Source organism: Lissotriton helveticus, chromosome 12 (genome assembly GCF_964261635.1).
Source record: "Lissotriton helveticus chromosome 12, aLisHel1.1, whole genome shotgun sequence".
Classification (NCBI taxonomy): domain Eukaryota; kingdom Metazoa; phylum Chordata; class Amphibia; order Caudata; family Salamandridae; genus Lissotriton; species Lissotriton helveticus.
In genome coordinates this window covers 876,379,696-876,397,791 of record NC_136073.1, presented here as the reverse complement: position 1 = coordinate 876,397,791, position 18,096 = coordinate 876,379,696, and the positions used below count along the sequence as shown (strand labels likewise).

At 41.7% G+C, this 18,096-nt stretch overlaps 1 protein-coding gene across 3 annotated transcripts in view; it reads left to right on the top strand.

Moving 5' to 3' along the window:
• LOC144799207 (SURP and G-patch domain-containing protein 2-like) overlaps window positions 1-18,096 on the top strand; it is a 47,691-nt gene that overhangs the window by 2,024 nt on the left and 27,571 nt on the right. For all 3 annotated transcript variants that reach the window (XM_078670469.1, XM_078670470.1, XM_078670471.1), the window contains exons 3-7: window positions 705-1,943; window positions 2,836-2,935; window positions 4,397-4,800; window positions 7,933-8,044; window positions 9,283-9,785. In XM_078670469.1, the coding sequence (XP_078526595.1) occupies window positions 705-1,943; window positions 2,836-2,935; window positions 4,397-4,800; window positions 7,933-8,044; window positions 9,283-9,785 (2,358 nt within the window). The remainder of the gene's footprint in view (window positions 1-704; window positions 1,944-2,835; window positions 2,936-4,396; window positions 4,801-7,932; window positions 8,045-9,282; window positions 9,786-18,096) is intronic.

Genomic DNA, 18,096 nt, shown 5'->3' with positions numbered 1-18,096 from the left:
GCTTTAACGAGAACACAACTGTCCACCAGCTCCTCTCTGGCAAATAGTTACTTTTTGCAGGGCTTCTGATTTCAATTTTAATGAAAGTTGTATGATGTCTGAGGTGATTCCTTTGTTGAACTATAATTAGAAGTGACATTTCCTAACTAACAATTGATTCTTAATTAACATTACTAGAAACACAAGCTCACCTTGCAGAAAGTCTATGTAGGCATTGAGAAACTACAATTTGAAGTAGGACTAATGTTTCTTTGCAGGCCGTGGAACATAAAACAGCCTAAATACCTTTTCAAGCTTTAAAATCTTTCTAGGCAACCTTACCCCGAAGACTGGAGCTCTAGAAAGGGCTTTCTACTGCCACTTTTCACTGTATAGTCAGACGGTCCATGCCACTACTCGTATAACGTTTTGGAGGAATGCAGCATTCTATAATGTTTGTGCACGCTAAATATTGTTACTATAAACTAGGTGAGGTAATTACACGAAATACATGATTGGATGTCTTGGTATTCATGTCTTTAAATGCAATGTAGTTCATATTGAAAGCCCATCAAATGCTTGACTGAATGCAAGTTGTGGCCATTGTATGCTGTTTGGTTCCCTTTTCGCCCCCCCCGCACCTATTTCAAATGGTATCCGTATCTCTGTGACAATAGTTGGTTATAAAGTAGGCTAAAGCTTTTTTTTCTTTTTATTACTTTCAGGTCCTTCAAGGTCTGTCCCAAGAATGGAGAGACATGAAAGTGATTTGCGAGACATTGAAAGGTATTTCCGATCAAGTAGAGGTGAATTTCCAGGACCATCCACTCGGGAGTTAGAAGATGAAGTGTCTGCAAGTCTTCATTATGTTTTTCCAGATCGTAGAAGGTCTCGTAGCCCTCCAATAGGTGAACAGCTGTACTTTAAGGGAGATTTCGCTAGTCCCGAGTTAAGGGGGCGAGAGTTAAACTCAGCTGCTATAGATTCTGCTTGGTTGCGAGAACAGGAACTTATTCTTTCTCGACGCAGAGATCGTAGCCCCCTTCGAGCACAAGAACGTGACTTTGAAGGCAGTCGAAGGGTAGAAGCATTTAGAGGAATAACGAGTCCAGATTATGAATCAGTGCGGCAGAAAATCAGAGCCCAAGCAGCACAGGCACAGGAGGGTTCGTTTGCTCAGCTTGGTCCTACAAGAGATGAAGAAGCATGGAATGTTAGAGAACCCAAGATTGATGTGAACGACAGCGATGTTTTTTCTAAAGTTGGAAGTCAGTTGATTCACTGGGCGGAGTTTCACAAAGTTAAATACTCCCCGGAGTTTCTTCAGCAGCACAATGCACTCTTCTTGGCGGAAACGGAGGCATGTGCCAAAACTCTAGCTTCTTTCAAATGCTCCCTGAAACCTGAGCATAGAGATTACTGTTTCAGTATGGTCAGAGAGTTAAAGCACCCAGCTTTGAAGAGTCCCAAAGTCGATAACGATCTTTTAAACCTGCTGGTGAATAAAAATGCGGTAGTAGCAAAGAATGACTTCTTTGCACTGATTAAACCATTTGATAAAAGCATGATGAGCATCCAAGAGTCGCTTCTGAGGAGTGTTGTTCCCCTGCTTATGGCCTGCAATACCTTTGAACTCAAGAAAGGCTTTGAACCTGCTGAGCTGCCTGCTGCTCTAGAAAATACAATCTCTTTGTGTCGTAAATCCCTGGTGCTCTTTGGCCAAACCTACTCACTCGCTACATGGTTGAGGCAGGAGAGAATTCTTGAAACCATTGGCTTAAGAGGCAAGGTGGCAAAACCTTCCGGATTCCCAAATCTTGATGATTCCTTTCTGTTTGGGAAAGAGTACATGTCTCATCTTAAATCCTATCTTGAAAACAGTGGCACACCGTTCCGCATGAAGTCCAATACCAATTCTACAGAAAAGGAAAAAGGTGATTCGCAGATCAAGTCGCAGCCTGAAGGTAAATGTGCAAAACCTGGTTCTCAGATGCTAATCGGGGTTCCAGACTCTGGGGGGGGGGGGTGGAGTGGGGGTGTACGTTGACTTGTAGATGAGGGATTCACAGTATAGTTGGGTCATTTGAATGCTTTACTGTGGAATTATCAAAGCTAGAGCAGTGATTTATTGTGCTACAGAATGAATGAGAATAGGCATTTGAATTGATGTTTTGAACTATTCTTATTGCTTCGAATTTGTGTTGAATGTAGTCACCAGGTTAAAATGGTGTTAATTGTGCAGGGAAGGGCTTCTAAACTCCACCTTAAGATCTAATTTTATGCTCACTATTGTACGGGGGGATGGAAAGGCACCATGGGAAAGGGTAGATCCTCTCCTTTGCTCTTGAAGCCCCCCCCCCCAATGGGGATTTTCTGCAATGGAATTAATGTGGGCCACTGGCTCCATGCATGAGCCCCACTACCATGTCCCCACGGATGATGGGCTGAGGGAGCCCTTTCTGACCCCAGCTAAGCCCCTCCTCAATTTTCATCTTACAAGAGGCAATAGGATGGGGATTACCCTTTCATCTCACCCCCCCCCCCCCCCCCCCCATTTTTTTATTTAAAATTGCCTTTGTGTTGGTTTTGCAATGACCCCTTTGGGAGAGTTGACTGCTGTGTATAGTTGTGATTACCAGTGCAACTCTATCCTTGTTGGGTGGGAGGATATTTAGAAATTTTGCTTACTTTGAGGCTATATTACTTGCACAGCATTCCACATGCAATGATCTTTTTGATTCACGTCAGATAATTTTCTGACTAAACCTTTGGTTGGTGCACTGCATAAAAAGCTGCCACTCAAATAATTGTAGACAAGCACAGTTATAGTTCAGTGTACCTTGTGTCGCCCTATAGATTCTGATGTGTTTCAGACGATTGATCGTCTTCTTGAGCATGCCATGGACTCTCGGAGATCAAGAACTACAGACAATAAGGCAAAGAGACCTGCATTCTGGTAAGTTAAGGAGCAGTGATTTAATTTTTGAGTCAGGAGCTTTCATGTACAGGTTAGAAACTGCTACTGCTACACTCGTAAAAAAAAGTAATTGCCTTCTCTTATTTGAATCTGTTAAGTCAATCCCTGAAGGAAGTCAATTTCCATCTTGTTTAAAGGCAATAGACTACTTCTTAATTGGAATGGAAATATTGTATTCAAGGTATCCATGCTAATGTTTCATGTACTGGCTTAGTGTTTAACTATTTGCAAACTAAGAAGGTTGAGCTTTCGACATACAGGATCAGCTCTTACCTTTCTTACATGAGCTGAACAGGCAGAGATGGGAATTGAAACTGGTGCATAGGGCATATGACTGACGTTTGAGGGAGACAGGGGTTATTGGGCCTGCTTATGAAAGTTCTGCTGTATCAAGTGGTCCTTTGGCACTGTGTACCTGTGCTTTTTGTCTTCTGTCCATATTGCAACAAAGAACTCCATTGAAAAGCGTTGACTCTTAATTAAGCCAGCTTTGCAATAGATAGTAACTGTCTAACCCTGCCGCATGTATGTTGGAACCTTTTTTTAAATGTACATTGTATATTATGAGTTTAGATACTTTATTAGTAATGTTCTAAAGACCTCCACTTCTGTACCTTCTGAGCCCTCCAAGGCACCACAGAGTTTTCACAACGCAGAAGCTCAAGGCCACATGCCGAACTCATTTACTGAGGTGACTTGTAGTATCCTTCATAATGTAAAGTAAAGTTTTTATTTAGAATTTTTTTTTATTCCCTATATGATGTACGGGCCCCTTGTATCTGCCGTGACTGACAAGGGGCATGCTGACACCTTCTGGTAGTCCTACCGTTCTAGCCCTAGCCAGGAGCACCGTGCATCCTGGTAAAGTGCTTACCGTATCAGTAAAACATCTAACAACCAATTTATATTCCTAAAAATTGGTATTCTTCACAAAATGTAAAAATAAGTGGCAATAAGTTCCAGGAGATGTTAAAGATCTTTTTTATGAGCTAAAGACAAATTATCTTTGAACAAAGAAAGAGAAACTTAAAAAGCCACAGGGTAGCTATCAAAACTATTATTTAAAATCCAAGATAAGTTTGACTTTATTTAGAACTGTTTTGGATATTTTAATTTTTTATTTAACAGAATAAATAATTGAATATTTGAAAAACTTGGAGGTCATTCAGCAGGGCTGTATTAGGCTGTTGAATAGGTCAGGCTTCATACCTGTGAAATTACTCATTTTGTTTTGACCAATGAGCAGTGGACTGTTAAATCGGATAAAAAGTGCTTGGTAGGCACATTTGATATTTCACGCGTGCTTGGCTAGGCTGACATTCCCTTGTGTCAACTTTTGGAAAGTGTCACTCTAGATTGAAAACATGTTACTGTTTGAAAACCTATTTATAGCGGTCTTTTAATGTAAGAATGAGTCACTCCTTTGTTATGCATTTTTAGGTTTTTGTTTGCTGAAAAGAGTAAGGAGTACAAGTATTATCAGAAAAAGCTGGCAGAATTACGGAAGGTGAACAAATTTACAAAGGAGTCTGAAATGCAGACAGAAAAAACAAAGACACCGGAAGACCTTGCTACTGAGTCCATGAGAGCGGTAAGGTATGCTCGAAGGGCCCTGGAGGTCAAGAGAAAACTTGCGAAGGGATTATCAGAGTCAAGACGAAGGAAGGTGAAGCGCTGGAATATAGGTACCCAGACCGTCCTCTCTGCTTCTCTGATGTTAAAGCTAAAGGCAAAACGTGGTTCACACCAGCGGAAGTCCGGTGATAAAAAGTCCACAACAGACTCTGCATCTTCCAAAAGCGGAACTCCAAAGAAGGAAACTATTGATGCTGAATCCCTTGGAGGTAGGCTCATTGAATGTGTTCTACTCTCTTGACTCCAGATAGTGAGAGACTGGTATTCATCATGCATGCTCCTTTTAAAAATTGAATTTTCTTGAGTCGCTTGACTGTATTCTCATATCCTTTTTACATTTCTTTCCCTTGTATTTGAAAGTACTTTCCTATTGACGCATATCAGTGTTATGGAGTGACAGAGAGAGAGAGAAGGCTATTAACGGCATTCTTTGTTTAAAATCAGTTGATCTTGTGCATGACAGTTTTAATCAGTACATGTAGAATGTACATACTTGAAAGGAGCCTCATTGTATCTATTCTGTTAGCAGCACATGCCATGTTAGATTTTAATATGTAAAACAATGTCAGCAGTCAAAGATGCATCCACCCACACAACTTTTTTTCATAACAAGTTAACAACTCTACATATGGGGTGTAAAGAAAAAGATGCAACATATATTTACTAGTCATAGCTATCAACAAGAGAGGCCTAGAGAGGGGACCACACGAAGAAGTGCTGCTAGGAAAACATTTACACAAGAAGTGCGTCAAGACAAACCAGGAAAACAAGGTATGGGAATAGAGAAGCGGAAATTCGACAGATGGGTGATGAGACCAAAACACTGCTACATTGCAATAAACTTAAACTGGTGAAGTACCGTTTCCTAATTGTATAGTAGACATGGCTTTTGAGAACGGGGGTGTTCACATCTATAAAGAGTTGAATTACATTTAATTAAGCTCTCCACATAGTTTCATCCCATTTGCCTGGTAACTACAAAAGATGTTACTGTTTTGTGGGGGAAAAGTATGTTAAAACTACCTTATCTGCCATGTAGATGTAGTATTACAGATATGATTGACAAATGTCGAATGATTAGAACTCAGTTCCTTGATAATTTACTGTAGGAAGCTAGCTCTGTATATACTATACCAAAATTGGGTATAGTGTGCACAGTCCAGTGGAATCCCAGAGGTAAACGTAGATAGCACCTAACTCTCCATTTGTGGTAGTGTGGGCGAGCACTAAGGCTTTATCAGAGGGTAGTGTTAAGTATTTGTTGTGCACACTCAGGCAGCAAATGATGTCACTCACTCAAAGGAGAAGGATGTCACTCATCGTGGAGAAGCGTGGCTCAGTGGTTAGAGGTGGCAGACCCGGAAGCTGAGATCGACCGTGGACCAGGGTTCGATTCCCCGCCTCGGTGGGTCTCGGGCTCAAAATTCCACGGACTTGACAATTCTCGCTCTGGTGCCTACTCAACTCACGGGGTCACACTCTGCAACTCTGGGCAATAGCTTTATTAATCTCCACTACGGCCCCTCGCGGCGGGATGCCTGGCTTTCACCTTGTGGACACCCTGCCGGGGTTTCTCACAGGGGAATACCAGGACAGGTTCCCTAAGCAAGCGCCGGGACGCTTACGGGCAGCTGTGCGCTTTACAAGTCCAGCACATTTACATTTACAAAGGCTCTGTGCACACTATACCGTACTTTAGTATAGTATATACAGAGCCAGATTCCTGTAACCCTTGCCTGCTCCGGTAGCTCCTTACTTGCACTGTTAAGAGAAGAGTATACCCATGGTTCAACGACTGGCTCATCAAAACAAACCGTGAATAAAATGAATCCAACAATAAATATTCTGTGACCATTAGACTTGTCTCCCACATACAAGTAGTAGTGAGTATTCTGAGGTGCAGACCTTTGTATGAACCACTTAAAAAGGCTTAACAATCAAAACAGAAGAATGAAGTTTAATCTTACTAGAAGCGATAGCTAAAATAAGTTGGTTAACCGTACGAAAATTCAAAGTTTATCTAGGAATATTATCATTCAGTATTCCTCTCATATCACAGTGCTGTTTTTAGAATGAGAGCGCATCAAGAATTGGACAAACTGTGAAATCAAGTAAAGGACTATTGGGATGATTATGAATTAGGCTTGCAGACCCATCCAGCAGGAGACAGACTGCCACAAAAATTGAGCTTTGAACTCCAATCAGATTGACTATTCCCACTGTAGTGCAAACCCTAATTAGATATATTACCGACATCAACCAATGGCAATACTTCACAGGCAACTGGTGGTACCCCAACTTTAAAGGAAAGCGTTTTCGATTACTTGGTTAGGGAAATGTTTACGCTTTTCTCCTCTAACGATCAAGGGTCCTCATGACGAAAAACCTCACAGAATGACCCAGCTTCAACACATTAAGTCCATTAGAAAAAAGTAAGCATCTGTTTATTGTGTTCTCTCAGCTGTGACTTGGTAACTGAATTGCAAAAACTGGCCTTGCATGGAGGATTGTGAAGTGTATTCGGGTTTGTTATGCCAAAGCCAGACATACATTGCAGTCTGTGCATAAGGCAGATTCTACACGCTGAAACGAAGCCACAGTGGCTTTCCTTGGCAGTATTCTCTTAGCAGAAGTAGGAAGTCTTTATTGAATCAAACTGCTCGTTCTTCATATATTATTATTCCATATGTCTTTTATTGTGCTTAAGGATCCATCGCTATACAGAGTTGTATAATGCTTCTCTGTCTATGCGCTGTACGCAAACTACTGCAGTATATGCGTTAAGCGGAAAACCTTACTGGTAAAGTTTGGGGTTTGTATTATTGTAGAATAACATACCCTACCCACCTTCTTGGATGCCAGCTTACTGCAAGACTTGTGATGTCTTTAATGATGAATTACTTTAATCACATATTCCTTCTCCAGTTCATTGACCTAATGCTTAGTATTGACTAGCTTACACTTTCATGCTTGGGATAAACAACAACCCGGGGTGGAGTCTGTGTGAGTTTCAAGGGATGGATCACCAGACCCTCCACCAACCTTGTTTTTGATGTATCACCAGTCCTCTTGAAAGCAATGATCATTCAAAGAGAAAACAACTTGTTACAGCAGTCCGAGCCCAATACTAGATGACAGACTGCTGCGTGTTCTGTGGGTTTCCAGCACTACAAGCAAGTAGTAGGTTTGAGCCGCCCTACATGATTGTATTTTCTTATTTCAGTAAACTTTCTTTGAAGAAGCTGTACATTCAGAGTTACAGATTATAGACTGGGACACACAGTGTTTTGTTTTGGCAGCTGTAAACTTCTTTAAGTCTGTTTCTTTTATTTTTTCCACAGTTGATGCTGCAACAAAGGATACAGCTGAGAAACTGGCCCAGTTTGTTGCGCAGATGGGACCAGAAATTGAAAAATTCAGTATGGAGAACAGTGAAAGTAATCCAGAATTTTGGTGAGTTTTAATCAGAAAAATAAATGTTAAAATGCTCGTGCCTTCAAATTTCCTTATAATGGCTAACCTACGAACTTCTGACTCTGTGTGGCCCAAAACTGGCACTCCAGTGTTTATTTAAACTAAAGTTATGCATGGCTTTATGTATAGTGGGTCTACTACCGACCACTTAGCTGCTCGCCCATCTCTGTCCATTCTCTCCATTGTGTTGTAAACTTTATTCACAAACTAGGGGAATGAGAGAAATTAGAACATCAGATGTCTGTGGACCCCCCCCCCCATCCCTTTTAAAAATATGCAACAATACTGTAGTTCCACAAGTAAATTTTGCAGGCTGGCCCCATCAAGATGCGAGGTATAGCCCTTTCAGGATGCACTAACCCTTCCTCACCGAAATGGCATGCCTCATCACAGGGTCACTCTCCACATTGGGTGAGTGGTGGTCTTTTCTCAGCCCGTGATGCCAAGCTGGGCCAAAAAGTACATGTCTGCTTTTCTGGAACAGGTTGGTGTAGAGTAGATTAGTAAGAGTTTGAAGTTTGTTCTGGATTTCACTATATTTATTTTTATTACCTGAATTAATCCATGTCCAGATTAAAAACAAAAACTTGAACTCCTGGGGCATACCTGATGCCAGAACCTAATTACGTGGTCAATATGTTAATTGCCATTATTTTCCAGAAGGGGGTCATCTTCAATTTTTTAGACCTATGTAACCCTAATCTGTTGAGGAGGGCAGTTAGTTTAGACAAATTGTGCTGTGGGCTCCTCTTTCAGTCAGTGGCACATTATCATAAGTGGGGGTGAGTGTTAGTCAAAACTGCAATGTTATATTACAGGGTATAATGTTGGAGAAGGGCACTGTGTTTTCTTACAGTAGCGGGTATTTGTCTGGGCATGTTGTCTTCCAACAGCAATGGACGCCGTTTTATCCAGTAGTGGTCTGTGGAAGTCAAGGGCATATAGCATTTGTCGGTGGTGAATGGTTATCCTGCTAGCCAGTCATTAATACTCTTTTAGCAGAATTTGGCCTCTGACTGGAATATCGGCTCCTTTACCTGTGATTTTTGTTTTTGACTGCTTTGTGTGTGTGGTACTTGCTGCACACTTCTAGACGTCTACATTTCGAAGCACTTTTGAATTGACCCTTGAGTTATAAGAAGTTCATTGTGGATAACACATAAGCTTGGAGTAGCAGTATTAAGTTCAATCGTTAAATTATAATTTTTGTTTCACAGGTTTTTACATGCAAAAAATAGTCCAGGTTACAAATATTATCAATTGAAGATTACAGAGTTTCGTCGAGCCATGGGAATACCTGATGACTATTTTGAAAGATTAGCCCTTGAAGAAGCAGCTAAAGCACAAGCGCTCGCGGAAGCTTCTAAAGTACCAGAGACCGAAAGTAAAGATCAGGCGCCCGAAAAGAAAGCTTCAGGACCCGGAGCTTCAAAACGGCCATCCACGGGCACCACCTCAGAAACTCAAGATCAGAAACCAGTAGTGGCAGGCACCAGTGTGCCGGCGAAACAACCCTTCCAGCTCCTTGAACAAATGGCAGCTGTTTTGCCACAGGCTGCCTTCGGTGAATGGAAGCAAAGTATGGCCTTAACTGATGTCTCGCAGGCGACATCCACTACGTCCGCTCCTGCTCCTGCTTCGCTTCCAAGGAAGAGAGTTGGAGCACTTAAGGTTGGAATGCTTCCATCAAAGAGGGTGTGCCTGGTGGAGGACTTGAAAGGCAAGTCTTTTGGCAAACGTGCCTACTAAATGCTTACTATGGCTTTATTAGGGATCAGTATTTTATTTGGGCATTGATATTTGGGAAGCCCGTAGAAACATTTGTTCCCATCTTTTATCTCTAATTTTATAATGATTGTTGCCTTCACTTGATCATTAACTTCTGTTCCACTACCATGTCTTCAGGCTTGTACGTTCCAGAGCGGGTGCCAGAAAGTGGAAGAATTTAGTGCACAAACCTTGCCTCATGAAATGCAAATATCGCTCCGTACATCATTCCTGTTTTTGAGTTTAGGTGGCAGAACATAGCTTATAACTGCATTTGTTCCTGTTCACACTGGCTTATTTTCTTGTGCCACTCTTTTGTCTTAATAGTACCTCCACACTTCTATAGTTTAATGTCTTCATTGTATATCAAAGTTCACTGACCTCAGAGTACTGAAGGTCACACTGCTTGTTTTCTGCCAGTGACTGGCCTAAATATTGTGTATATTGGTTTTTCAACCCTAACCCTTCTCATCTCTGTCCATGCAATCTTGTTTATGCAGGAGTTCTGTTCTTTTTGGGACTTTAAAGATAATCTCAAGTCAGTTGTGTCCAAGTATGGAACATCCTGGCATAGATGGTTGTGTTTATTCATCACTAGAGCCATATTGAAATATTGGTCTCAATTGTATCATGGTTTAGTCGATGTACCATATGGAGGTAGAGGATTTATTGAGGTTGAGCAGGTTCCCTGGTTTGAATCTAGAAACCATTTTTGTGTTTCTTACTCAGTTTCTGGTTATGCATCACTTCTCCATTGAATTCACTCTTGTATTTTATGCGCTACAGAGCATCCATGTGGAAGGCACATTCTTTGAGCAGACTCTGTGCTTACTTTTTAGGGCTCGCCTGGCGTTGGAGCGCGAAGCGCTCCCGCCAGCGAGTTCTATAGCCGCCTTGCTCCCTGTCAAGGGAGTAGCAGCTGTGAACGAGCCCGACACAGAGCTGGGAACGAGCCGACCCAGGTCTGTGAACGAGCTTCAAGGTTGAGCAGCTTGTGCACGTTTGTTGGACGTCAGGCGCTGCAAGCCCGCCAGACCAATTATCCCAGCATGAAACTCTACTTCCTGAGGCGCCACAAGACCAATTATCCCAGCAGGAGTCTCCACTTCCTCAGGCGCTGCAACAATTATCACAGCATGAGACCCACTTATCACAGCATGTCAACAGGCGCCCCAGGCTGCTGGAGCACTCAACTATAATTAATGTGCAGTTGAGTGCTCCAGCAGCGTGGGGCGCCTCTCTGCATGCTGTGATAATTATATCTTTGGGGCCTCATGCTGTGATAATTACGGCGGCATGCTCTATTTGCAGCACTGAACATTTTCAAAGAAGGCGAAGCAGTGACATTCATTGAGACACTCGCCCTCACCCCCTCACCCCTCACACACCTCACCCTCACACCCTCACCTTCACACCCCCACCTTCACACCCCCTCACACACACCCTCACATACCCTTACCAGCACAGCAAAACACAACACAACACAGCACAGCAAAACACAACACAGCACAGCACAGCAAAACACAACACAACACAGCACAGCAAAACACAGCACAGCAAAACACAACACAGCACAGCAAAGCACAGCACAACAAAACACAACAGAGCAAAACACAACACAGCACAGCAACACACAGCACAGCAACACACAGCACAACGCAGCACAGCACAACACAGCAAAACACAACCCAACACAGCACAGCACAGCAAAGCACAGCACAGCAAAACACAGCACAGCACAGCAAAACACAACACAGCACAGCAAAGCACAGCAAAACACAACACAGCACAGCAAAGCACAGCACAGCAAAGCACAGCACAGCAAAACACAGCACAGCAAAACACAGCACAGCAAAAAACAACACCGCACAGCAAAGCACAGCACAACACAGCACAACAGAGCAAAACACAGCACAGCACAGCAACACACAACACAACACAGCCCTCACCCCTCACACACCTCATCACCCTCACACACCTCCTCACCCTCACACCCCCTCACACACACCCTTACCAGCACAGCACAACACAACACAGCACAGCACAGCAAAGCACAGCACAGGTCAGCAAAGCACAGCAAAACACAGCACAGCAAAACACAACACAGCACATCAAAACACAGCAAAGCACAGCAAAACACAACACAGCAAAACACAGCACAGCACAACACAGCACAACACAGCACAACACAGCACAACACAGCACAACACAGCACAACACAGCACAACACAGCACAACACAGCACAGCACAGCACAGCACAACACAGCAAAGCAAAGCACAGCACAGCACAGCAAAACACAACACAGCACAGCAAAACACAGCACAGCACAACACAGCACAGCAAAACACAACACAACCCTCACGCCCTCACCCCCTCACCCCTCACACACCTCCTCACCCTCACACCCTCACCTTCACACCCCCTCACACACACCCTCACATACCCTTACCAGCACAGCAAAACACAACACAGCACAGCAAAACACAACACAGCACAGTACAGCAAAACACAACACAGCACAGCACAGCACAACACAGCACAGCAAAACACAGCACAGCACAGCAAAACACAGCACAGCAAAACACAACACAGCACAGTACAGCAAAACACAGCACAACACAGCACAGCAAAACACAACACAGCAAAGCACAGGACAGCACAGCAAAGCACAGCACAACACAGCAAAACACAGTACAGCACAGCAAAACACAACACAGCACAGTACAGCAAAACACAGCACAGCACAACACAGCACAGCAAAACACAGCACAGCAAAGCACAGGACAGCACAGCAAAGCACAGCACAACACAGCAAAACACAGTACAGCACAGCAAAACACAGTACAGCACAGCACAGCACAGCACAGCAAAACACAGCACAGCACAACATAGCACAGCAAAACACAGCACAGCAAAACACAGCACAGCAAAACACAGCACAGCAAAACACAGCACAGCAAAACACAGCACAGCAAAACACAGCACAGCAAAACACAGCACAACACAACACAACACAGCACAACATAGCACAGCAAAACACAGCACAACACAGCAAAGCACAGCAAAGCATAGCACAGCATAGCAACACACAGCACAGCAAAACACAGCACAGCACAGCAAAACACAGCACAGCAAAACACCGCACCGCACAGCAAAACACCGCACAGCACATCAAAACACAGCAAAACACAGCACAACACAACACAGCACAACACAGCAAAACACAGCACAGCAAAACACAGCACAGCACAACACAGCAAAGCACAGCAAAGCACAGCATAGCAACACACAGCACAGCATAGCAACACACAGCACAGCAACACACAGCACAGCAAAGCACAGCACAGCAAAACACCGCACAGCACAGCAAAACACCGCACAGCACAGCAAAACACAGCAAAGCAAAGCACAGCAAAACACAGCACAGCAAAACACAGCACAGCACAGCACAGGACAGCAAAACACAGCACAGCAAAACACAGCAAGCACAGCAAAACACAGCAAGCACAGCAAAACACAGCAAGCACAGCAAAACACAGCACAGCACAACCAAGCACAGCACAGCACAACCAAGCACAGCACAGCACAACCAAGCACAGCACAGCACAACCAAGCACAGCACAGCACAGCACAACCAAGCACAGCACAACCAAGCACAGCACAACCAAGCACAGCACAACCAAGCACAGCACAACCAAGCACAGCACAACCAAGCACAGCACAACCAAGCACAGCACAACCAAGCAAGCACAGCCCAACCAAGCACAGCCCAACCAAGCACAGCCCAACCAAGCGCAGCATAACCAAGCGCAGCATAACCAAGCACAACAAAAAATAGCATAACAAAAAATAGCATAACACAACAAAGCATAGCATAGCAAAACAAAGCATAGCATAGCAAAACACAACACAACATAGCATAGCATAACAAAGCATAGCATAACAAACACAACAAAACAGCATAGCATAACAAAACATTGCATAACAAAACACAACATAGCATAGCATAACAAAACACAACATATCATAGCATAACAAAACACAACATAGCATAGGATAACAAAACAAAGCATAGGATAGCAAAACAAAACATGGCATAACAAAACATGGCATAACAAAACATGGCATAACAAAACATGGCATAACAAAACATGGCATAACAAAACATGGCATAACAAAACATGGCATAACAAAACATGGCATAACAAAACATGGCATAACAAAACATGGCATAGCAAAACATGGCATAGCAAAACATAGCATAGCAAAACATATAATAGCATAGCAAAACATAGCATATCAAACACAACAAAACATAGCATAGCAAAACAAAGCATAGCATAGCAAAAGATAGCATAGCATAACAAAGCATAGCATAGCATAACAAAACATAACATAACAAAACATAGCATAACATAGCATAGCATAACAAAACACAACATAGCATAGCATAACACAACATAGCATAGGATAGCAAAACTAAACCGAGCATAGCATACCAAAACAAAGCATAGGATAGCAAAACAAAACATAGCCTAACAAAACATGGCATAACAAAACATGGCATAACAAAACATGGCATAACAAAACATGGCATAGCAAAACATGGCATAGCAAAACATAGCATAGCAAAACATATAATAGCATAGCAAAACATAGCATATCAAACACAACAAAACATAGCATAGCAAAACAAAGCATAGCATAGCAAAAGATAGCATAGCATAACAAAGCATAGCATAACAAAACATAACATAACAAAACATAGCATAACATAGCATAGCATAACAAAACACAACATAGCATAGCATAACACAACATAGCATAGGATAGCAAAACTAAACCGAGCATAGCATAACAAAACAAAGCATAGGATAGCAAAACAAAACATAGCCTAACAAAACATGGCATAACAAAACATGGCATAACAAAACATAGCATAGCAAAACAAAGCATAGCATAGCAAAACAGAGCATAGCATAGCAAAACAGAGCATAGCAAAACATAGCATAACAAAACATAGCATAGCAAAACAAAGCATAGCATAGCAAAACAAAGCATAGCATAGCAAAACACAACACAACATAGCATAGCATAACAAAGCATAGCATAACAAACACAACAAAACAGCATAGCATAACAAAACATTGCATAACAAAACACAACATAGCATAGCATAACAAAACACAACATATCATAGCATAACAAAACACAACATAGCATAGGATAACAAAACAAAGCATAGGATAGCAAAACAAAACATGGCATAACAAAACATGGCATAACAAAACATGGCATAACAAAACATGGCATAACAAAACATGGCATAACAAAACATGGCATAACAAAACATGGCATAACAAAACATGGCATAACAAAACATGGCATAACAAAACATGGCATAGCAAAACATGGCATAGCAAAACATAGCATAGCAAAACATATAATAGCATAGCAAAACATAGCATATCAAACACAACAAAACATAGCATAGCAAAACAAAGCATAGCATAGCAAAAGATAGCATAGCATAACAAAGCATAGCATAGCATAACAAAACATAACATAACAAAACATAGCATAACATAGCATAGCATAACAAAACACAACATAGCATAGCATAACACAACATAGCATAGGATAGCAAAACTAAACCGAGCATAGCATACCAAAGCATAGGATAGCAAAACAAAACATAGCCTAACAAAACATGGCATAACAAAACATGGCATAACAAAACATGGCATAACAAAACATGGCATAGCAAAACATGGCATAGCAAAACATAGCATAGCAAAACATATAATAGCATAGCAAAACATAGCATATCAAACACAACAAAACATAGCATAGCAAAACAAAGCATAGCATAGCAAAAGATAGCATAGCATAACAAAGCATAACAAAACATAACATAACAAAACATAGCATAACATAGCATAGCATAGCATAACAAAACACAACATAGCATAGCATAACACAACATAGCATAGGATAGCAAAACTAAACCGAGCATAGCATAACAAAACAAAGCATAGGATAGCAAAACAAAACATAGCCTAACAAAACATGGCATAACAAAACATGGCATAACAAAACCTAGCATAGCAAAACAAAGCATAGCATAGCAAAACAGAGCATAGCATAGCAAAACAGAGCATAGCAAAACAGAGCATAACAAAGCATAGCATAAAAAAGCATAGCATAAAAAAGCATAGCATAACAAAGCATAGCATAACAAAGCATAGCATAACAAAACATAGCATAACAAAACATAGCATAGCAAAACAAAGCATAGCATAGCAAAACACAACACAACATAGCATAACAAAGAATAGCATAACAAACACAACAAAGCATTGCATAGCATAACAAAACAAAGCATAGGATAGCAAAAAAACATAGCATAGCATAACAAAGCATAGAATAGCAAAACAAAACATTGCATAGCATAACAAAACAAAACATATCATAGCCTAGCAAAACATAGCATACCAAACACAACAAAACAGCATAACAAAACATAGAAAAACAAAGCATAACACACACAACCACACACACACAACCACGCACACATAACCACAACCACACACACAACCACAACCACACACAACCACACACACAACTATCTATCTATCTATCTATAGCCCTCACTCTATCTGTCTATCGCCCTCACTCTATCTATCGGCCTCAGTCTATCTATCTAATCGCCCTCACTCTATCTGTCTATCTATCGGCCTCACTCTATCTATCGCCCTCACTCTATCACCCTCACGCTATCTATCGCCCTCACTCTATCTATCGCCCTCACGCTATCTATCGCCCTCACTCTATCAATCTATCTATCGCCCTCACTCTATCTATCTATCGCCCTCACGCTATCTATCTATCGCCCTCACTCTATCTATCGCCCTCACTCTATCTATCTTTCTATCGATCTATCGCCCTCATTCTATCTACTTATTTAGATACTGATCGCCATCACTCTATCTATCTGTCTAGCTATCTATCGCCCTCACTCCTATCTATCTATCTACATATCTATCTCGCTCACTCAATCTCTCTATCGCCCTCCCTCTATCTATCCCACTCACTCTATCTATCTATCCCACTCACTCTATCTATCGCATCACCACAGCATCACTAAGGGGCACAACAACATCACTATGCGCTACCACAACAACATCACTATGCGCTACCACAGGATCATTGAATGCCACAGCATCACTAGTCGCCACCACAACATCTCTCAGCCCCACCACAGCATCAATCTGTGCAACCATTTACCAACAACTGGGTCAAATATGATCTCTCAATGTTTCAAGCTTTATTACAAATGTCACAAAAAGAGGTTAGTATTTCACTTCTGTTCTTGGATTTTCGTCACAATAAAATACACTGAACATATTCTTCAGAAAAGTTATTTACAAAAGTTTAAGCTATTGCCATTATAAATTACAATAACTTTTATTTAAGTATTAACCCCTTCAGTGCTAATGACAAGGGTAACTCGTCATGGAGTTTCCATTGATTTAAATGGAAATTACATTGAAGCGGCGCAAGATGCCTAGCATCCAAGTGGTTAATTATTAAAAAAATTCAAAGCCATTGTTATTTGTAATATCAATACATCTAAGTCACGTGAATACAACACATATTGCATTACAAATGCTATAGGTGTCACAAGTTATAACTATTGGCATTGTAAATGACAAAGCTATTATTTTTGCTATTTTCAAAACCAACACATATATAACAAATGTGTCATTTACAATACCAATAGCTCAAACTTTCCTAATGCGAGACCTTATGCATTGCAAATGCTTGTTTATTGTAGTTGTCCATTGTCCACAAACAACTCTCCTTAGTAAGGCGTATTACCATGTGCTATTGTGTTTCTTCTCATGCTGCTCTTTTGAGGCTAGAGAAGTACAAAGATCCCTCTGGTACACATTTTAGGTTACTTTTATAGGTGCATGACAGGCCAAACTTCTTTAGAGTAGAGAAACATGAAAAAATCCAGGTTCAATTTTGGTGCTCTCCAGCCCTTATAAGAACATTCTGTTGGGATAAAAGCATTTTACAATTCTTAGCCCTCCCAGTAAGCTTACCATCCGTTTTTTTAGGTCTCGGCAACGAGAACTATTGTCGCCATGTAAGCTGGGAAGGGAGTACAGAGCGGTGCACGAGCCGACCAGGGTCTGTGGACGCGCACACACGCAGGCAGGCAGGCACACACCAGACAGACACAGACAGACACAC